This window comes from Rhinatrema bivittatum, chromosome 4, assembly GCF_901001135.1.
Source record: "Rhinatrema bivittatum chromosome 4, aRhiBiv1.1, whole genome shotgun sequence".
NCBI lineage: Eukaryota > Metazoa > Chordata > Amphibia > Gymnophiona > Rhinatrematidae > Rhinatrema > Rhinatrema bivittatum.
This window is the reverse complement of record NC_042618.1, coordinates 117,446,449-117,469,239: the sequence shown is the minus strand read 5'-3', so window position 1 is coordinate 117,469,239 and position 22,791 is coordinate 117,446,449. Positions and strand designations below refer to the sequence as shown.

Here is a 22,791-nt window from a genome sequence, read left to right as displayed (position 1 = left end):
GGGGGGCAATGATTTGAACTCAGTGACATGCAAAAACTTAATACAATCAGTGAAGGATGATTTAAAATTAATATCAGTTTTATACCCAAAGGCAACGGTGGTGTGGTCGGAAATTATCCTAAGGCCCAAGTGGGAAGACTCGAAGCTATGGAATAGAGGCCGAAAGAAAGTGAACAGACAGCTAGAGAGGTGGGCAAGAAAAAGAGGGTCTCATCAGATCAGACACAAGTGGGCGGAAGACAAGTGCCCAGGTCTGTTTAGAGAAGACGGGATACACTTGTCTGACACAGGTCATGACATATTTAACAATATGTTACAGGACGCAATAGAAGCAGGATACAAGAGGAAGCAAAAGGCCGCAGCTACTTAGGTCAGTGGGGGGACGCGAGGCAAGGAGACACCTACCTCGCGTCTTGGCGGTTACCCGGGCCGGTGGAATATTGAGTAAGGGGTGCCGGCGGCAGCACCAGACGGAGTGGGAGCCGTCAGCGCCAGGGGAGGCGCCGTAAAGGCGGGGCGCGTTGAAAAGCGCCAAGGGCGGGGCCCCCGCCGGCGTGAGGTCACGCGGTGGGGGACCCCGGCTAACGGACGCCTGGCTCGGTTTACGGCGGGCGGTCAATCAGATTAGCGGCTCGGGTACACCAGGAATATTATTGCATATATTAATTAAATAAAAGCTGCGGCCTTTTTACAGCAAAGAAAAGTCGTAAGGTGTTTTCTGTCACGATTCATTACCACAAGGGTAACAGGTGGGGGCGAGAGATGGGGCCGGAAGAAGGAAGACGACGCACGGAGAGAAAGTGGGGGCTGATAACGTTATCTGGTATACAAGATTTTTTTTTACCAATTATTTGCATTTTGTATTTTTAGCAGAAGAATGTAATAGTTTTAATAAATAAAGCAGTAAGAGACTGTGAGTGAATTTGACCAAAGGGCCTAGTTCCCTCAAATTTTTATTTTCTTTTAATTTTCTGGCTGAAGGCATGCATTTTCTTATGAATAATTAAATCACATTTTGTATAATAAAGTAGCTCACATCGATCATTTGTGAAGTATGCAGGATTGTGCTCATTTCTTTTTATAGCCGTTGTGGTGATTGGGGGATATGTAGATACAAAGGAACGGTAATGTTACACTGTGTGTTAGGCTGAATTGTAAAACTTGCTGTGCAGCCTCCCCCAAAACATTTCTGAAAATTGTACTTTCTCAGAAGATATTTGCTGATACATAAGCCAATGAAATAAGGTATGTGCAGCTGTGCACATTTTTTTTTTTTTTGCATAGAACTTTGCTTCCAATTTAACAAGTAGTTTAATACACACAAAAAAGTGTCAAACATGACTAAAACTGTGCACGGAAATTAGCGCCCTTCATACAAATCCCATGTTAAGGCATTAGTTATTACTTTCCAGTTCAGAGAGGTGCATACACTCAATTTATGTTCTTTTGATGATGGCAATTGAACTCTTGGTCAGAGATAGAGTAATGTTTCTGGGGCTAATGTTAGTCTGTAGGGCTAAACCTGAAGTTTGTGGTGCCAGGGATCTTGTACTCTGGATTTGTGTGCATAACACATGATTTCTGTGCAGAAACAGGTTGTGCGCACACATTGTTTTATGCATGCTGCACACATCTTTCTACACCGTTTTGGGTTAGCATGCTTTTTTTAACCTCCTGATGCTTTACTATATTAGCTTACTGTATCAGGAATTAACACTTTTTTAATGCTTTAGTAAAGAAAATATGTGCTGAAGTTGAGCACACATTTTATTAATGTCTTATGTTGGGGCCTTGCTTTGCACAGAAAACCCCATTGAGCATCACATATGACAGCAAAGATGTGTCGTAATCATAATCTTTGACCAGTTCAGAACAGTGGTTGCTCATATGACAGCTACAAAAAAGAATAGAGATAGGATAGAAACAATTCAGAGATGGGCTAACAAAATGGTGCATTGTGCACTAAAACAATACTTAAGGACTTAAATACGTAAACCCTAGACGAGGAGGGAGAGCATTGGTGATGACAGAGATACTCAAATACCTCAAAGGTATAAATGCACAAGTCAAGATGAAGATCTAGAGCAAAGGTCAACAGCAACCAACAAGACTCCTGGCTTGATGATCTGGGAGGCTGTTAGGTATGGGGGGGATTGTATGGTGCGGCAGATGCTGCCTTGAGCTTGCTGGGGCAGACTAGATGGACCGTTTGGTCCTTTTCGGCCGTCATATCTATGTTTCTATGATATGCGACTCAAGTAACATTAGAAAATATTTTGTCACAGAAAGGACTGTGGATGCATAGAACAGCCTCCCCGTGGAGTTGGAGGCAAAACCAACAACAGAATTCAAGAAAGCCTGGAATCAGCACACAGGATCCCTAGTTTTAGTGAAGAGAAAACCAGAAATCAACTAGGGTCTATGGCATTGTAATGGAAAATAAATTGGGCCATCGTATTCTCTTTCTGTGCACGAATGCCACTTTAAGCAACTTGTCCATACAAATACTATGATCTATTTCTTGAGACACTACAAATGTATTCTGTTGATTTTATTTTCAATGTGTACATTTTCACAGTGTAACCAAAGCAGGAAATGAGATGTATGTGTGGTTTTATTTTCTCTTCCTTGCTTCTGATTTAGCTAGTGGATCTCAGTCAAGTACTGGAAGGAGTTAACATGTCCAAACGAAAGGAGCTACAATGGCCAGATGAGGCAATCCGGTTAAAGGCTGGAAGGAACACCTGGAAGGACTGGAGCCCTCAGGAAGGGATGGAAGGCCATGTAAGTTACTCCTAACTGGCATTTCTGATGTTGCGTTTGAATAGTGGTGTCTGCTCGATCCACTGTATCAAGCAACATCAGGTTGACGATTACAAAAGAAATTGTATCTTTAATAGCTAATTAATAAGATGATAAAACAAGAGGCATGACACAATTAAAAACTGCATACCATTTATTCCAAAAAGTATGAAAGCATAAGTAATTGTATATATTGGAATAAAAAATAAAGCGGACCAGAAGTAGTAATTTTTTAATCGTCTTCATGTTAAAATGTCCTGGGGCCATTATTGTAAACAATGTTTTTTGTAGATAGCAGTATGAATTGTTTTTGGTTTTTTTTTTAATCTGTTTGTTTGAGCCAACAAACAAAACATACAACCCAATCTGATACACGGCAACTTTTTATAAAATGTTTCAAAAACCTGGAGGATATGCAGTGTGGAGGAATAAGATTGTGAATCATAATATGCGGGACACAATACCTTTAGCATGGGCGCCTGATTTTACCAAACAGACCAACAAGGTGCCAGATTTATTGCCCCATTTATAAAGTTTATACTTAAGATACAACAAATTTTGCTTAGCCCTTGCCCTTGTATATATTACTGTACCCTTGTTATCTACTGTATATACCTGATCCCGTTAATACTGTACAAGTTATACCCCCCAAGTTCCGATCTCCCCTGTTTTTTGTACTTTCACTGTTCAGTTCCATGTAAACCGATATGTTTCGACGAATACCGGTCTATAAAAACGTTTAAATAAATAAATAAAATAGTGTTAAGCTCTCGTTTGGTAGCGAAGAGCTTCTCCTTTGATAACTGTGACAGCTCTTGAACATGTAAACGCTGCAGCATCCTTTTTGTCAATTCCAATACTCTGGCATTTCTTCTTTGTTTTTTTTACCCCAGCTAGGTAGGCAATTATGTGTCCATGCATGACAGTTTTAGCTGCATTCCAAAAAACTAAGGAATCAGGAAGCAAATTAAAATCAACATAATCTTTCCATTTACTATGTAAATAGGCCACAAAGCCTTTATCGTGAAAAAATCTGTGGACCTCCCATGTATGGAAGACATCCTCTTTGGAAAGAAGCTCTGACAAAACAGTCTCACATATAAAAGACCAAAATGTGGCAGCACAGTCTCGCTCCCTGGTACCAGAGCAAGCTTCCATTACAATGTCCAAACTATCCTTATAAACGACCCTACTTTCACAGACAGCCTTATAAAACATTTCAGCAGTTGCGGTTCCTGCTTCTTCCGGCATAGCATCAACAGCAACTCTCAGTCAGAGCTAGACAACGGGAATGCCGCTAGCCAAAAATCGCCTAGCAGGCCCAGCCTAAACTAGGGTCCAGTTTTTGATCCTGTCAACCAATACCCTCCCTTCAAGTATGAGGACACATTCAGCATTTTCTGGACAAATGGTGTCAAATAACCAAGGAATCTCACATCTGCAACAATGTGCAGCATGGATACCGGTTATGTTTCTCCCTATCCCTTCCATATAATTCGCCTCCCTGTCCAGTTCCTTCTCATCTCTCAAAGATCCAGCTGGAAGTGCAATCAAGCAGCAGGCAATGGAGATGCTCCCTGCATCACAATATGTGCAGGGTTTCTACTACAAATACCTCCTCATCCCCAGAAACTCAAGGGGGGAGGGACCTGAAGCTCCTCAACAAAAATATCCTCCAGGAGAAATTCAAAACGAACTCCTTCAGTATAATTCTCCCATTCATTCAGCAGGGGCGAATGGATATATGCCCTGGATCTGAAGGCCCACCTATACTCACATTCCAAACCACTGGCAATACCTACAGGTCAAAGTGGATTTGTCCCACTACCAATGCAACGTCCTTCTGTTTTTCTTCTCTTCATTCCCAGAGTCTTTATGAAATGCCTGCGGTAGTAGAGCACACCTATGTCATGAAGGGGGATGCAAGTTTTCCCATACCTGGATGATCATGACACATTCTCAAGTAGCAATTCTCCACTTCCTAGACCTGATGATGCGTCATTTTCAGAGCTTAGGGTTTCTCATCAACTTTGAAAAGTCAAATCTAGAACCCACTCAGAGCCTCCAGTTCACAGGGGCATATATAGACTCCTTGCTTAGGAACGCATTCCTGCTCAGCAAACTGAGATCAATCAAGTTCTCGCTCACACAAAACACAGCTAATCAATCTAAAGTCCATAGCCAGGAAATTCCTTATAATATTGGGTCATCTGGCAGCAGCATGTAAACTTAAGAAGAGCTGCTCTGTATGTAAGTTTAAGAATGGTGTATGTATATCCTGGAGTGAAACATAGGTCGCGTGCATCATGGTTTGCATAGGGTGCACCTACATCATATTGAAAAAGCATCATTGCATCACGATGCATCATAGCAGTGCGCATCAAGTGCATCAGTAAAGCTTATGTCTGTGCATCATGTATCAGAGATGCATCGGTGTACTTCAAATGAGTTGATGCCTGCATCGGTAGCACCAAGGAGGAATGTGCTGATGCACCTTGCTTGGAATGTTTGTTTCTTCAATGCAGGTGATGCTGTTTTTGCTTCAGTGTTGTACGGCTAGCTGAACTTGACTCCACGGTCTCAGCTTGAGTGGATGGGGAGTTTTTGAGCAATTGCGACTCAGTTTTTTTCTCAAGGAGGCAGACAAGGCTGCACTGTGAAGGATTTTTGCAGCTCTTCCATGTGCAAGGCCATGGTGCACTGTAGGCGCGGGGATGTCCATCTGCAGACTTAACATCTTTTTTTGCTCATGGTCTGATCTCAGGCAGCAATAGAAAAGTTTGTGTCCATCAGTAAGGGTCATAACATTTCCACACAAGCAGTTCTTGAACTCACTGTGGTAGCTTTTTTTTTCTTCTTTTTTTTTTTGAGAGAGAGAATTCTTTCTTTTCTTCTTTTTTTTTTATTGGCAGCACTTAATAATGCTTTAGTGAGGCTGCAGAAGCAGCGAGCCTAGGCAGAAAAAAGGTTTCTGACCAAACTAATTTTGAAGTGACAAAAATAGAGGAGAGATGAAGTTCACATTCGTGCTTAGCTCAGACAAAAAATGACTGCAGAGACTCATGAGGCAACACCTGTGCAGGAACTCCCACATATGCACAACAGAGCTCAAAGCCCTTGAGCTTGGAGAAATGAGTTTGTTCCGTGCCACCAGATGACATCACCCACATGTGATGGCTAATTCAGCTGCTTATCGATGGGAAAAAAAACGTAATCAGAAGGGCAGTATAAATAATTGTTATCCATGTGCTCTGCTGTACCAAAATATATATCATATGTTATAAATATATACTTTATATCAAAAGAATGATAAATGAAGTGTGAAGAGCAAAAAATGTCACAGATAAGCAGGGGTAGCCTTCCCAGGAGGCAGCATAGATAAATATGTAGAGGCGGCCACTCTGTCATCAGAGGTAGCTGCAGAAGCCTTATCCATTACATGGGTCTGACAAGCCAACATGTTATCAAGGGAGAGGGTGCACTCAGCTGGCCAACCCCCACCCTACTGCAAATTCAGAGGGTGGGGGGCAGCAGCCAGTTGATTAGGGGCAAACAGAAGGTTAAATCCATTGTTGCAGATAAGACATTATCTTTCCAAAATAGAGGCCTGTGCATGCTAAAGCTATTGAGCCTGAACCCAGAAAAACATGCATGCTAAACTAGTCAGAGGATATTTGTGAGAATGAATGTACCTGAATGTAAATGAGAGAATATCATATGCAAATTAGGATTTAGCAGGCACACAATGAATAGTATATGCTGTCTTCTACCCTCTATTTACCGTATGCCCACTAAATCATAAAAATTAACACCTGCCTCAGACCAGCTATCAACCTTTTAGTGCACACACTACATCTCGAAATCCCCAGTGCAAATCGGTCCAGGGTAAAATAGCGAATTAATGCAGTGGACTGAATGCCACCACCTCCTCTCACTGCTGATCAGGACATGCTACTTCTATAAAAAGCATTTCCCCGCTTCTATCAAAGCATCCCCAACCCCCAGTCAAGAGCATGTCAACCCCCTTTTACCTCCTATCACATGATAAAAATGTCAGTAGGTAGCAGTGTGGCAGTGCCAGTAGAAGGGCACTTATGTCTCTCCTGCCAGTGAAGATCGGAGCCATCTGGAATGGTACTGAATCATCTTAGGGTCTGCCTACCTTTGATAAGGGTTTATTGCCTTGATTGGAGAGGGGATCTGGCCTTAATGTTGAGTTTGTTTTGGGATGGGGTGCCTTGATTGAGGGGTTGTCATACTGTTTTGCCACCTTGAGATCATTAGACACTATCACCCTGTTGTGTCTTTCTTGATCAGTGTACGTCAGCATCTCCTCCCCCTTTGTATACTGCTCCTTGGGATTTTGCACCCTAGATGCATGACTGCACATTTTTGCATTGAATCTTTATTGCCAAGTCTTAGACCACTCTTCAAGCTTTTGTAGGGCACGTCACATTCTGTCTACTCTCTCAAGCATGTCCACTTTGTTGCATATGTTAGTGTCATCTGAGAAAAGACTTTCTTTTTACCCTTTAGCAATATTGCTTACAAATTTATTGAACAGAACCGACCAAAGGACCGATCCCTGAGGCACTCCCCTGCTGACTGAATTTCATCTATCACCACCTTCTGTCCTCTGTTAGCCAGTTTCTAATCCGGTTCACCTTGGAATCTCTTCCCAAGCTGCTCAGAATTAATACTTTTTAGTGCAGGGCTTCCCAAACCCTTGTGGGGACCCATCGACCAGTCACGTTTTCAGGCTATGCATAATGAATATCTGAGAGAAATTTCCATATGGTGTATGCATATGCATTTTGCATATCCTGAATACTCAACTGGCTGTGAGGTCCCCAGCACAGGTGTGTAAATTTTGGGTGCTGAATCCACTTGTGATAAGGAGATCAAAATGTATTTGATTTATATTTTTTGATTTAACTACCTTTCCCTGTAACAGGGCAGGGTACAATTAAAATACTAAAACACCACCACCAACAAACATACATTAGTAACATGAAAAAAAAGAATGTGCTACAGTCTCAATACATTGTTTCCATTATGTGAGTGTTACTGCATGTCTCAAAATGCTTTTATTGTAAAATAGCTCAAAGACCAAGCACCTAGCTTGTTAGTGGTGTCATGTTCTCTGGGATAAGAGTTAACTTTGGGTTGAACTCTCCACTTCAAAAGAATTCAGCTGCATCACAGCCTTTTCTGGCATTCCCACACAGATTGGGATTTCAGTCATCTAAAGCAGCACATTGCCCAACTGATTCATTCTGAAGTGTTCAGCTTTGTTTTAATCTATTCCAACCAATGCCAAGAAAACTCCCACTTTAGAATAAGAATTCTTCAGTCTGTTGGATAACTTTAGATTTGGCAGGATATTTGAGTAGCCTTAATGGTGGTGTGTTCCATGAGTTAAAAAATTGTTATGAAAGGACAAGAAGAGTACACAGAGCTTTTACATTGTAGATGAGGTCATATAAGATATTAGAAGCTAATGTCAACGTTTTACCATAACATTTCTGCTACAATACTGAGAGTCTGTCTCAATTACATTACTTACCATCCTTTGCCCAGAGATGCATTAATCAAAATATTGAGTTACTATTAAAGCAGAATGTCATCGGACCAAACACACACACTAGCAATGAAATGGTGTTGTCCTATTGTATTTGAAGATGCTAAACTACAAGTTGAGCAATTTCTTATTTTCCTGCTACTAATACTTTATTATATAAGCCATTGAAAATATGCCTTCAGGAATCCTTTCCAGTTCTTGATGTTAGAGCTTTGGTTAGAACAATCTACTTGGTCAGCAGCAAATGATTTACTGAATCTTTGTTTCTCAGCAATAAGATCTTGGTTATCCCATCATCACCTTTTATTAAATTTAGACCAATACTGAAATTTGATTTTTGAGCAGACTGTCATTATATGCTGCTTCTTCTTCCTTTACTTTTGGGAACCTCACTATTGAAGTTTCAAGCACAGTCTGGAACCTTGGGGTCATTATTTATCAAGAGCTTTCTATGAAGCCTCATATTAGCTCTCTAGTCAAATCCTCATATGCTAAAGTGATGTTGAGATGTTTAAAACCTTTGCTGCTTGCCTTTGAATTTAAAACTGTTTTACAAGCTTTAGTTTTTATTAGATTGGACTTTTGTAATTCTTTAATTGGTTTGCCTGCTAATTCGCTAAAAGCTCTTTAGATGATACAGAACTCGGCTGTGAGACTTTTAACTGGGAAAGGTCTCCGAGATCATATATCTCCCTCTTCATACTCCATTGGCTTCCAATTTCTTGGCATTTACAGTTCAAGATTGTTTTAATAGTTTTTAAATTGTTGCACTTAAATGTATCTCCCTGGGCACATACTATTTTAAAATTTTATGTGCCTTCCCGGACTTTACATTCCGCCAATCACAATTTTCCTAGCGTGTAGCAGATGGACTCAGGTCCAATGGATATAGTGTACACCTGCTAGCAGTTGGAGACTGATCAAATTTCAATCTGACGTCAGCCTCAAGTACATATACCCCTGCAGAAAGTGCAGCTCTTCAGTATTTTCCGTCTCCATAGCAGTTAGGGACTATCTGCACGCTCTCACAGAGTTAGAACCAAATTCAAAGAAGAAAACCAAATTTTATAGAAGAAACATACCTGAAGACTAGCCCCGCTGTCCTGTGGTGATACTCTCGGGTCCCTCCCCCAGTTGAGATTCCCGAGGTGATTTCCGTGGTCCCTCGGAGGTAAGCCTCGGTCCGGCGGCCGAATCGCAGCGAGGACCTAACCCCCAATCCTCTGGTGCGGATGAGAGGCAGCGGGTGCACCCTCGAGTGTGGCGGTGAAGGTATTTGCCCTCTCCCCCCGCAGCTGGAGACCGCCCAGTACGAAACCGGGAAGCGCCGAAGACAAGGTAAGGTAGAAATCTTCTGCTTGAATCTGGTCTCCGAGGATCAAGGAAGATCACAGGTCACCAGCCAGGACCAGTGCCACCGGATTGATCCGCCCTAGCAGGGCCAGGCCCCGGCTATTTCCAAGGGTCTACCCACGTGGATACCCTTCGAGGGGGTCACCATATTGCCCGCGTGCTCGCCGTCGCCATCTTGGCCCTATTCGCCAAGCCGTTCGCCGTTTGGCCAGAGCACACAAAACCGAGCTAGGCACACAAAGCACTTGTGCGCATAGACTTACATACACATAAAACCTTGTGCGCATAAGGTTTATGCACAGAGCTGGGCGCATATCTACGGCTGGACGCACAGCTGGGCGCACAACTCACACGCTCATCTTAAGCACACTGGAGCGCATAAGAGTTTATGCGCCGACAGCTGTGGCACCCCCAGAAACAGGGATAAAGGCTCAAGGCCTCTGCCCAGCATGCCACATCAGAGCCGCACAAAGCGAGGAGGCAGACGCCCTGTGCACGCAATGTGAGGAGGCCCTGGGAGATCCAGTTCAGGGCCAGTCCCACCCAGGGCAGAGTACTAGCTCCTCAGGGAGTACCCCGGACCTAGCAGATCCCAGTGGGACCTCTCCACAGACGGGGACCCCCAGGGAAACAGCGCCCCTCAGCTTGGATCCAGCGTCTATCTCATGGGTGGAGTTCTTCAAGGGGATTCATGCCTTTTTTTCAAAAGCAAACTGAACCTCCAGCTGGTCAGCCACATGCTCCGCCGGAGGACCCTCCAGGCCCTTCAAGACCCAGACACAGGCTTCCACTACCCAGAAGCCCCACCTATGGGGACACGGACATCTCTGAAGAGGAGGGTGAGCCCCCCCCCCCCCCCCCCCCCGGGGACAGAGCCTCACCGAACCATGAGACGCTTCTTCACAAAGGCGAGCTCCCGGACCTGGTCACCCAATATCTGACAAAGTTTGCTAACCCGGGCCCAGGTACTTCGGGGGAACCTAAACCATACCCCCTGCTGGAGGGTCTTCGTCAGACCTCTCGACATTTCCCTCTGTTAGAAGTGGCACAACAGCTGATTGACCTGGAATGGAATGCCCCGGAGTCCACATTCAAAGGGGGACGAGCTTTGGCAGCCATGTACCCCTTGGACCCGGCGACCAAAGATCTTCTTGCATGCCCAAGAGTTGATGCCATGGTCTTCGTGGTCTCTAAGTGCACCACTATCCCAGTAGAGGGAGGAGCAGCGCTCAAGGATGCACATGACCGGCGTCTGGAATCCATCCTCAAACAGTCATTTGACGTAGCCGCTATGTCTCTACAAATTGCGGCCTGCTGTACAGTGGTGACACGTGCTTGCTTATCCCAAACCAGGAACAACACCCCGGGAGAAAACATGGAACCAGCAATATCATTCCTCGCGGACACTGCCTCCGACCTAGTGCGTACAGCGGCCAGAGGAGTGTCATCTGCAGTGGCAGCCAGAAGGCATCTCTGGCTCCAAAGCTGGTTGGCCAAAGCATCTTCCAAAATGCGCCTCACAAGGATGCCCTTCAAAGGATCCTTCCTGTTTGGCAGCGAATTAGAGAAATTAGCCGACAAATGGGCGAGTCCCCAGTGCCGCGCCTGCTGGAGGATAAAACGACGAGAAACCAGCGACTCTTCCCCAGGTCCTCCAGGGGCAGAAGTTCACAGCGCTTCAATCCTTACAGGAGCAACTATCAAGCGCCCCGCCCTACGAGCAGGAACCAGTCCTTTCAGAACAAGCACAACAAGAGGGGTACCAGCTCGGGTACAGGCCCCAGCAGCACCCCACAATGAGATTCAGCCGACCCGTCCAAGGGAAGAAGCCACAGGGGGCAGACTAACCCTATTCTACCGCAGATGGGTCGAGAGAACTTCGGACAAGTGGGTCCTAGCCATCATTCGGGAGGGGGTACTACCTGGATTTTCTACGTACCCCTTTGGACAAGTTCGTGGAGTCCCCCTGCCTCGACCTCTTCAAGAGGGCGGCAGTGGAAGCTACACTGTCCAGACTACTGGCCCTCGAGGCCATATCCCCAGTACCTCCACAAGAAATAAATACTGGATATTATTCCATCTATTTTATCGTCCCCAAGAAAGAGGGAACATTCAGGCCCATCCTGGACCTCAAGTTGGTCAAACGCCACTAGAGGATTCCCCACTTTCACATGGAAACCCTGCGATCCGAAATAAGAGCAATACAACGGGGAGAGTTTCTCACATCCCTGGATCTTTCAGAGGCCTACCTTCACATCCCAATTCATCAGGAACACCAGTGCTACCTGCGCTTCAAAGTCCTGAACCGTTACTACCAGTTCCGGGCACTACCTTTTGGGTTAGCCACAGCACTCCAGACGTTCACCAAGGTAATAGTAGTGGTGGCAGCAACACTGAGGAAGGAAGGAATCCTCGTCCACCCTTACCTAGACGACTGGCTGATCAGGGCAAAGTCCCCAGAGGAAAGCCACCAAGCAACCAGCAGAGTCATAACTTTACTGGAGAGCCTAGGATGGGAGGTCAACACAAACAAAAGTTTCCTACAACTCTCACAGTCGCTGGAATACCTAGGAGTCCGATTCGACACCAAAGAAGACAAGGTCAGCCTGACCTCCACAAGGAGATTAAAACTGTGGAACCGGCTACATACCTTGCTGAACGATCCTCGTCCCACAGCATGGGATTACCTGCAAGTCCTCGGACTGATGGCATCCACCCTGGAAGTTGTGCCATGGGCACGAGCCCATATGAGGCCCCTTCAGCGCTCACTTCTATCACGGTGGAGCCCACAGTCCCAGAACTACACCGTACGTCTTATCACTCCCGGGCAGAGTCCGGAACCAGCTACGGTGGTGACTGCAGGCCAACCACATGAGCCGAGGATCAAGACTATTCTCTCCAACCTGGACCCTACTCACCACAGATGCCAGTCTATGAGGATGGGGAGCACACTGCGAGGAGTTAACCACCCAAGGGCAGTGGAGCGCAGAAGAGGCGGGATGGAACATCAATCGCCTATCAGTCAGAACATCAATCGCCCATCAGTCAGACTAGCCTGTCTGCGGTTCGCTCACAGACTTCGAGACAAAGCAGTCAGAGTAATGTCAAACAACACCACATCAGTGGCCTTCATCAACCGACAGGGGCGAACCAGAAGCCAACAAGTGTTCCTAGAAATAGACCCCCTGATGGCATGGGCGGAAGCAAATCTCCAGGAGATCTACGCCGTCCACATCACCGGGAAAGACAAAATCACGGCAGACTTCCTCAGCAAGGAAAGTCTAGAACCAGGAGAATGGAGGCTGTTGTCCGCAGCCTTCCAAATGATAGTGAATCTGTGGGGGACACCAGACATGGACCTTCTGGCAAACAGATCCAATACCCAAGTGTCCAGATGCTTCAGCCGCAGGCGGGAACCGCAGTCCCAGGGAATCGATGCCCTGGTACAAACCTGGCCACCGGGGACCCTGCTATATGCCTTCCCACCGTGGCCCCTATTGGGTGCAATCATTCACAAGATACAGCTACACAGGGGACTAGTTCTTCTGGTGGCTCCAGATTGGCCAAGAAGACCCTGGTACACAGACATGAGAAGGCTGCTCGCAGGGAACCCCCTACCCCTGTCTCCACACAGGGACCTGCTACAACAAGGTCCGATCCTCCATGAGGATCCAGCTCAATTCTCTTATGGTCTGGCCATTGAGAGGGCCCGCCTGAGAGAGAGTGGATACTCGGGGGCTGTAATCGACACCCTCCTCTGAGCACCCAAGTTCTCCACATCGTTAACGTACATGAGGATTTGGAGAGTATTTGAAGCCTGGTGCGAAGACCACAACGTCAACCCACGCTCATTTAAAGTTCCCGTGATCCTGGAATTCTTACAGAACGGACTACAGAAGGGACCTTCCCTCAACTCCATCAAGGTACAGGTGGCCACATTGGCAAGCGAGGGCGACAGCATAGCCTCTCACCCGGTCGTGTCACACTTCCTAAAAGGAGTCAAACACATTCGCCCACCACTAAAGTAGCTGGTACCTCTGTGGAATCTCAATCCCGTTTTGGATTTCCTAGCAGGAACCACCTTCAGACCCCTCCGAGGACTGTCCCTCTGCTGTTAACCTTAAAGACGGTGTTCTTGCTGGCAGTTTGTTCAGCCCGTCGCATCTCGGAACTACAAGCACTGTCCTGCCGTGAGCCATTCCTCAGGTTCACCCCGGGAGCCATCCAACTACGCACGGTTCCCTCCTTCCTCCCCAAAGTGGTCTCACACTTCCACCTTAACCAGACCATCTCGCTACCAACGACGGATGGCTTGAAGAATTCGGAGGAAGCCCGTAGTCTATGCCACCTCAACATCGGCAGACTCCTATCCAGATACCTGGAAATGTCGGAACCTGTACGAAAAACGGACCACCTTTTCATCCTTCACAGCGGAAAGAGACAAGGGGAAGCGGCCTCGTGGGCAACCATTGCCTGCTGGATCAAGGAAGTCATCAAGGCGGCTTACTTAGAAGCTGGCAAGCCACCACCTCTACAGATCAAGGCCCATTCTACCAGAGCCCAGGCAGTATCCTGGGCAGAAACTAGAATGCTGTCGCCTGCCGAGATCTGCAGGGCGGCGACATGGTCCTCCATCCATACCTTCTCCAGATTCTACCGTCTGGATGTTTAGACTCGAGAGGACACGGCATTTGCAAGGACAATCCTAAGTGGGTCACGGGCAGCCTCCCACCCGGTTCGGGAGTAGCTTTTATACATCCCATTGGTCCTGAGTCCATCTGCTACATGCTAGGAAATGGAGAAATTACTTACCTGATTATTTCATTTTCCTTAGTGTGGACAGATGGACTCAGCATCCCACCCTTGGCTGCCGTTACGCATGGTCTTTCAAATGATTCAGGGGTAAGACACGTTTCATTTACCTAGAGCATCCACCCTGCCGGGTGTCGACGCTTCACGGTTGAGTACACTGGCGGTCTCCAGCTATAGTCAATCAACCAGTCAAGTTAATCAAGTTTTAACGTTTAACTAAGTTATGAAGTTATTCAAGTTAATCAATCAGTCAGTCACACATATATCCACAGTGCTTTTCAAGGAGAATACTGAAGAGCTGCACTTCCTGCAGGGGTATATGTACTAGGGGCTGATGTCAGATTGAAATCTGATCCGTCTCCAACTGCTATCAGAAGTACACTATACCCATTGGTCCTGAGTCCATCTGTCTACACTAAGGAAAATGAAATTCAGGTAAGTAATTTCTCCATTATTGGAAGCCCCATCTTTTAAAACAATTCATTTTTTTTAAATTCGTGAACATGCCTTTTCAGTTATTAGCCCGCAATTATGGAACAAACTCCCTGAAAGCATCAGACATCTACTATATTTTGGTTTCATGTCGGAGGCACCCTGCTTCCCTCTTGCTGAGAGCGGGCTCATAGATATGATTTGCTGATCAGATGACAAGAAAATTTACATTTTTATATTTCAACCAATGTATTGGGGTGCTATTTTTGTTTTTTAGTTTTCAAGCCTGTATTTCTTTAATGATTTTCAACTTATATTGCAGTGTTGCCAAACCAAATTGCCATTCTTGTGTTTTTTCATTGAGTTGTATCATTTTCTAGACATGACTGAAGGCCTGTAGAGTCCTAGGAAATGTGACCAGAAAATAATTTGCTAATCTCTGCATTTGTCTTTTTGCTTTCCATTCGGTATAGGTGATTCACCGCTGGGTGCCTTGCAGCAGAGATCCAAGTAGTAGGTCCCACATTGACAAAACCATCCTGTTGATACAGATTGAGGACAAGTATGTTGCCGTCATTGAAACTGGAATCCTTGAGCTTGGGGCCGAAGTCTAAATTGATGCTTTAAACATTCATGATTTTTTAATGGATTCAGAAAAGGGATGAATGGACCTTGAGAATATAACCCTCCCCCTCCTCCGTATTCTTGCCATCCCAGCAATTCAAAGATCAGCCCTGTGATGAGGAAGAAACTCTGAACTAGGAGAGTTTGCTTAAGTCCCAAGAGTTTGGGTTTTTTTAAATTATGTGTGTGTGTGTATATATGTATATATACATATATACATGCAGTTACATACAGGGAAACATCTCTCTGGGTAAGATCTGTTAAAACCATGTATCTTTATGTAAAAAAAAAAAAATTCTATGCATTTCATATGCTTTAAATCAACATACTCTAGTTTAGTTCAAAAATATGATCTCTACATATTTTTCTAATTTGCCAAAAATAGTTGCCATGTTTTCTCAAAAGCATGTGGAATCATTTGCCATATTTGTCATGTTAGTTTTTACATTAAGTATACAGACATTTCATGTTCAGCTGAGAACAGTTTTAAGTATTGTAAGACAGCAACACACGCAGGAAAAATTGTAATGAGAAAACTGCACTAACTTTTTTTAATTTTTTTTTTTTTTTTTTTTTTTTTTTTACAACAGTGCACTAAAAAGAAAATCTGAGATTGCTCAGAACATTTATTTATATATAAAGATAAGATACCATTATTTAAATTGCCTTTGGGATTCACCATTTGTTCTGTAGTTCCCTCTGTTTCCCTTCCTGCCCCTTCTCTTGTGTCCTTTCCTGCTTTTGGACGTCACAAGTGGTAGGGCTTTGGAGCCAGTTTATATTTTATACCTGTACATTATTGTGGCACATTCTGTTTACAGTACATGGATGAATGATAAATGTCTGTTCCTGAGGACAGCAAACATCTCAGATGATTTCTACAGTGTACTGAAGATGACCATTCTGATGATGCACAATTCTAAAACAGTGGCTGATTTCTGCTAGATCCAGGTTCACAAAGGATTCCACCTCTCTTTGGGTCACATGCTGTAGTTCACACTGTTGTTTTCCCATTGTTTTCAAAGGGAAAATGTCCCCATTTGCATGGTTGGTTAGGGTCTTTTGGCTACATCACCGATGACGTGCAGTGCTGCTAAGTCATACAGCAACATTTGTGTGTCCTGCAACAAAAGCCATTTGCTTGTTGGTTCTAGATGGATGATCCCCATTACACTGGAAACAAGTTTGATACTCCATGGTCAGATCATAAGTCTTGGACAAATTTCAGTCAGATAAATATTTTTGGGTCATTATCAAGTTGGTGCAGCCATCTACCACCTCTCCTTTTGGTTTCTCTTCACTTTCATTCTTTATTGTGACTTGAATTGATTCTTTTCTTCGTCCCCTTTATTTACTATGAAATTGTAATTTTTAGAGTACTTATATCTGAGGTTGACATACATATGTTAAATATCTGAGGTTTGGTTGGATTTTCTTTTTATGTATTTATTAAGAAAACAATATAACAGAAACCTTACTAGTGAAAAACGAAATTTAGGTGACTAATCTCCATTCATACTTTACTTCATGCATGCAAAGAACAGAGGTCTATTTTGCTCTCCTTTTTTGTGGTCTGAAACTGTATGTGCCACTTCTGGAAACCATTCACAGGAAGACCTGCTGTTTGGGAGCAGCTGCCATTTTCCTTATGAAATGAAGGAAATATTTTTTCTTCATTCTTTCTCATTTGAAACTTCAACAGCAGGACAGATCTGTAATACAATTTCCTGGGTTTAGGGGTAGGGTTTGGGCAGCCAGTAGACTTTATTTCTTTTTTTCTTAGAAGAGAAAATAATTTTTTTGTACTACCAAAGTGGTGCACTGAGGCCGAGGGAGGGAGGAAAAACATTGCTGCTACTCTGTTGCCCCTGCTGGCCAACAAGTGGTGCTAAGAGGTCTGCCTTACAGGAGGAGCGCCTCTGGCTCTCAGGCCAGCAAGGGTTTCCAAATTGTCTGGTCATGCCATCTGGCTTGGGAAGTCAAATGAAAGGGGAAAAAAAACCCATACTAAATGTTAATCATTTTGAGAAAACCAGTCAGGAATACCGTATTCCATGCTCCCATGTTGTTATCATTAATCTGCCTAGATTTTTTTTAGTTTGACATAAAGTGACCTAAGGGTAACATTGTAATAATCTATAGATTTCTGTATTTTTCTGCTGCTGTTATACTTTGTGCAGTAATTTTTGTTTCAGAATTTTACTGTAATGTTTAACACTGCACAGCACAGACATTAAGTTCTTCTGGTATATAGTAAATGTATAAATCCTTGGCAAATACTCTGTAACTATATTAATTACAGGTTAATTATATTTAGTAACTGCAAACAAATTAAGATTCAGAAGCAAGAAGTTGACTAAATTTTGTTATGGCATCAAATAACTTGACCCTCCATTGCAGTTACATGTACTTGTGTTATAAGAAAATGTGTATTGGGTCATCATAGTTTAAAGCAAAAGTGCCTTCCATTTCTAGAAAGATTCAAATTTACCACAAATAGGATATCTCTTATTAATAAGAACCACCAAGTTAGATTTTCTGAAAATTATTGCATTAAGAAAGTAAATAATGTTGTTGAATTCACATTGGAACCAAGAAAATGGCTTTCAGGCTCTGGCCTACCTTTTTCTTTCTTCCTGTTTTACCGCACTTCTTTTCTTTTCATGAACCTTGAATCACCGGTTGGGATTTTTTTTGAATTGGTCCTAAATTGATTATATGGGGCATGATGGAGAAAAGGGAGAAATGTTTAAAGAAATGACTGCTTTCCCCAGCCCTGTCAGTTCTCATACTTCCAGGAATTCAGGGTAGGATATGAGCAGAATTACCAGTGCCCTAATTGCTAAGCCTCATCTCAAAGAGTCTAACCTAGAAAATTCACAAAAGTTGAACATCAAAAAAAGATGGCAGACACAAACTGGAATCAAACAATCCAAGTATACAGTACTGTCACACAAGCTGGGTAATATAGTGTGCATAACAAATGTTTTAAAAATCATTAACAGACTTACATCAGTGCAAAAGATTCCTGGAGGGTTGAGGAGATTTTGATTAAAAAGGGGCGCTATACAAAACTCAGTTGTCTTAGGTTGAAAACTTTCTACAATAAATATAAATTAAGAAACACTAGCACAGAGAGATGGACAAAGGGATAGTAATTTTCAAACAGGTGCATGGGAGCACATATATAGAAACATAGAAATGACAGCAGAAAATGTCCAAATGGTTCAGCCAGTCTGCCCAGCAAGTTTATGGTAGTATCTGCTGCGTCGTGCAGGTTACCCCCATGCTTATCAGTTTCTTAGACCATAAACATCAGAGCTCTCATTGGTTGCTGTTTGAATCCAATTCCCCATTACCCCCATGCTTATCAGTTTCTCAGACTGTAAAAGTCAGGACCTTCGTTGGTTGCTATTTGAATCCAATTCCCTGTTAAACTTTGCCATTGAAGCAGAGAGCAATGTTAGAGTTGCATCAAAGTAAAAAAAGAAAAAGTTGCATCTAAGTATCAGGTTTATTGTTTAAGGGTAGTAACTGCCAAAACAGCAAGTTACTCCCATGCTTATTTGTTTCCCCAGACTGTAAAATTCACGGCCCTTGTTGGTTGATGTTAAAATCCAATTCCCCTTTTCCCCCTGCCATTCAAGCAGAGAGCCAAGATAGAGTTGCATCAATAGTATGAAGGCTTGTTGGTTAAGGGTAATAACCACTGCACAAACAAGTTACTCCCATGGATTCTTTTCTTCATTTCCATCCTCTAGCCTTTAGAGATCCATAGTGTTTATCCCATGCCTTTTGAATTCTTTTACTGTTTTCATCTTCACCTCCTCCTCCACAAGGACATTCCAGGCATCCACCACCCTCTCTATGAAGAAATATTTCCTGACTGTTCTGAGTCGTCATCCCTGGAGTTTCATCTCATGACCCCTAGTTCTATTAATTTCTTTCCAATGGAAATGTTTTGTTAAATGTGCATCATTAAAATCTTTCAGGTATCTGAAGGTCTGTATTAAATCTCCCCTGCACCTCCTCTCTTCCATGGTAATCATATTCAGATCCTTCAGTCTCTTCTCATAGGTCTTCTCATACAGACCCCATACCATTTTGGTCACTCTTCTCTGGACCGCCTCTGTTCTCTCTTTTTTTTCCTTTTGAGAAATGGACTCCGGAACTGAACACAGTACTCAAAGTGAAGCCTCACCAGGGACTTGAACAAGAGCATTATCACCTCCTTTTTCTCACTGATTATTCTCTCTGTGCAGCCCAGTATTCTTCTGGCTTTAACTATCAGTTTGGCACATTGCTTCGCCATCTTCAAATCTCCATACACTATTACCCCAAGATCCCTCTCTTGGTCTGAGCACATCGGTTTTTCACCCCCATCACATACAGCTCTTTTGGATTGCTGCACTCCAGATGCATGACTCTGCACTTCTTGACATTAAATCCCAGCTGCCAAATCATCGACCACACTTCCAGCTTTCTTAAATCTCTTTTCATTCTCTCTACTCATTCAGACATACACGCTCTATTGCAGATTTTAGTATCTGCAAATAGACACATTTTACCTTCTCTCCCTTCCGCAGTTCGCTCACAAAGATATTGAACAGAACTGGTCCCAAAACCAAGCCCTATGGCACTCCACTTAACATGGTTTTCTCTTCAAAGTAGGTTCCATTTACCTTTACACTTTGTCTCCTATCAGTCAACCAGTTTGTAATCCATGCCATCACCTTAGCACTCACTCTTAAGCTGCTCATTTTATTCACAAGCCTCCTGTATTGGACTGTATCAAAAGCTTTGCTGAAATCCAAGTAGATCACATCGAGCGCCCTTCCTCGATCCAATTCTCAAGTCACCCAATCAAAAAAAGAAAGAATTAAAATCAGGTTTGCCTGATAAGATATTCTCCTAGTGAATCCATGCTGCCTCTGGTCCAGCAACCCACCAGATTGTAGATAATTGACTATCCTTTCCTTCAGCAGAGTCTTCATTTGTCCACCACTGAGATGTGACTAACTGGCGTATAGTTTCCGGCCCTCTCTCTGCTACCGCTCTTGTGAAGTGGGACCACCACCGCTCTTTTCCAATCCGCAGCACTACTCCCATTTCCAGGGATCTGTTGAACAGGTCCTTCAGTGGATCTGCCAGCACATCTGAGCTCTCAGTATCCTGAGGTGTATCTCATTCGGCCCTATGGCCTTCTCCACTTTCAGTTTGCCTAGCTCCTACCATACATTTTCTTCTGTAAATGGAGTTTCGTCTACTCCATTCCCATCTATAGTCTTGTTAACCAGCAATGGTCTTTCTCCAGGGTCTTCTGTAGTGAATACCAAACTGAAGTATTTGTTTAATATTTCTGCCATTTCTTTGCTACTTTCTACAAATCTCTCCTTGTCACCTTTTCAATTTCACCGTACAACTTCTGACCTTTTTTTCACTGATATATCTGAAAAAATGTTTTGTCTCCTCACTTTACCTCTTTGGCCATCCTTTCTTCTGCTTGACTTTTGCTTTCCTTATTTCTTTCTTCGTCTCCCTCAGTTTTAACAGATATTCTTTCCTGTGTTCCTTTTTATTGAATCTTTTATACTTCTTGAATGCTATTCTTTTTGCCTTTATTTTTTCAGCCACCTTCTTAGAGAACCAGATTGGTTTCTTTTTCCTCTTCCTCTTTACTTTTCTGACATATAGATGTGTTGCTTCTTTTAACTTGGCCCTCTGTTCCACCTCACCCATCTTCCTCCAGGTGCATGCCCATTTTGACACAGTCTGTATATTTGAAATTTGGATCTTTCTGTGACTTCTCTGTGTCCTATTCCCAAATCAAACCCTACTGTCTGATCACTGATGCTCAGGTATGCTCCTACCCAAACATTAGAGACATTATCACCATTAGTGAGCACCAGATCAAGTATTGCATCCTCTCTTGTCTGTTCCATTACCATTTCTTTTTGCAGAGTCCCTTGAAGGGCATCCACTATCTCTCTACTTCTCACAGATTACACAGAAGGGATACTCCAGTCCACATCTGGCAGATTAGAATGACCGAGCAACACTTTGCCTTTCTTTCCCATCTTTTGGATGTCTTCAATAAGTTTTCTGTCCAGTTCTTCTGTTTGAGTCGGTGGCCTGTAGATCACGTGAGTAAAAATGGATGCGCCATCTTCTTTTTTAGGATGGTCCACAATCTGCTTCTCTAACCCCACATCCCTTGCCACTCAGTTGCTTGGATATTGTTTTTAACATTAAAGCTGCTGTCCTCTGTCCTTTCTTAGCAAATTATAGCCCCGGGATACACGTCAGTTTTATATCTTCTGCACATATACACATGTATGTTAAATAACCTTGGCATGCATGTGTGCTCCTAATTTTACAAGTGTACGTGCACAGCAGCGTAAGTCCGTTTTGGGATGCACAAGTGAGGGAATTTTAGAACAGGCATGCGTCCAAGCCATGACCAGTTTCATGAGTTTGTCTAATCTAGAGTAGACAACCCCCCCCCTGGTTCTTTAGTCTGCACCCCCCCCCCCCCCCCCCTGTTATCCCAGACTTCTCAAACACTTCATACGTGCCTGGAAAAGGTTTTATTTGGACTTGCACCTCCTCCATAGCAGAAGTATGCTCAAATATGTTTGGGTGCATGCCCAGGCATGTGGGTACTTGCCCACACATTTCTTGGCCCTGCCCCGGAACGCCCTTGCCCCATCCACACTACACCCCCATTCTGCCCCTTTATCCCCAATGCACATAGCTTATAAAACTGCACGTGTGCTACATGTGCACCCTTCTCCGGATTTTGGCATGCCGCCCGGCTTTTAAAATTCACCTTTGAATGTAGTTTTTCTTTCTTGTGGTAAAAGTGAAAAATATCTGAATACAGTTATGCAGTCACATAACTCGTTTGAATGACTACAGCTTGCTTGCTTTGTTTTATTCTGTTGGTCTCCTCCCATACCTTCATAGATTGTCAAAAACTAATGCTTTTTTCTACTGGGCTATTAATGTGACTAGCACGTTACTTCAGTCTTAATTCCTTTGTAATGCTTGAGAAGAATGAGCGAAGTTTACTAACAATTATCTTTTTTTCTACAGTATGAGACATTGAGGCTAACCGATCTTTCAGTCCTTTCAGGCACCCGTTGGATTTACTGCTCATTAGAAATCCAGAAGCTCAGAATGTATGC

At 43.6% G+C, this 22,791-nt stretch overlaps 1 protein-coding gene across 9 annotated transcripts in view; it reads left to right on the top strand.

Annotated features, from left to right (window-relative positions):
• Nucleotides 1–22,791, top strand: part of PCNX1 (pecanex 1) — a 380,420-nt gene that overhangs the window by 290,219 nt on the left and 67,410 nt on the right. For 7 of the 9 annotated variants that reach the window (XM_029598753.1, XM_029598752.1, XM_029598751.1 and 4 more), the window contains 2 exons: nt 2,644–2,784; nt 15,454–19,048. In XM_029598753.1, the coding sequence (XP_029454613.1) occupies nt 2,644–2,784; nt 15,454–15,594 (282 nt within the window). In that variant the 3' untranslated portion in view covers nt 15,595–19,048. Of the gene's footprint in view, nt 1–2,643; nt 2,785–15,453; nt 19,049–22,791 lie in introns of those variants that run through there. The other 2 variants (XR_003856303.1, XM_029598749.1) reach the window with 2 other exon arrangements.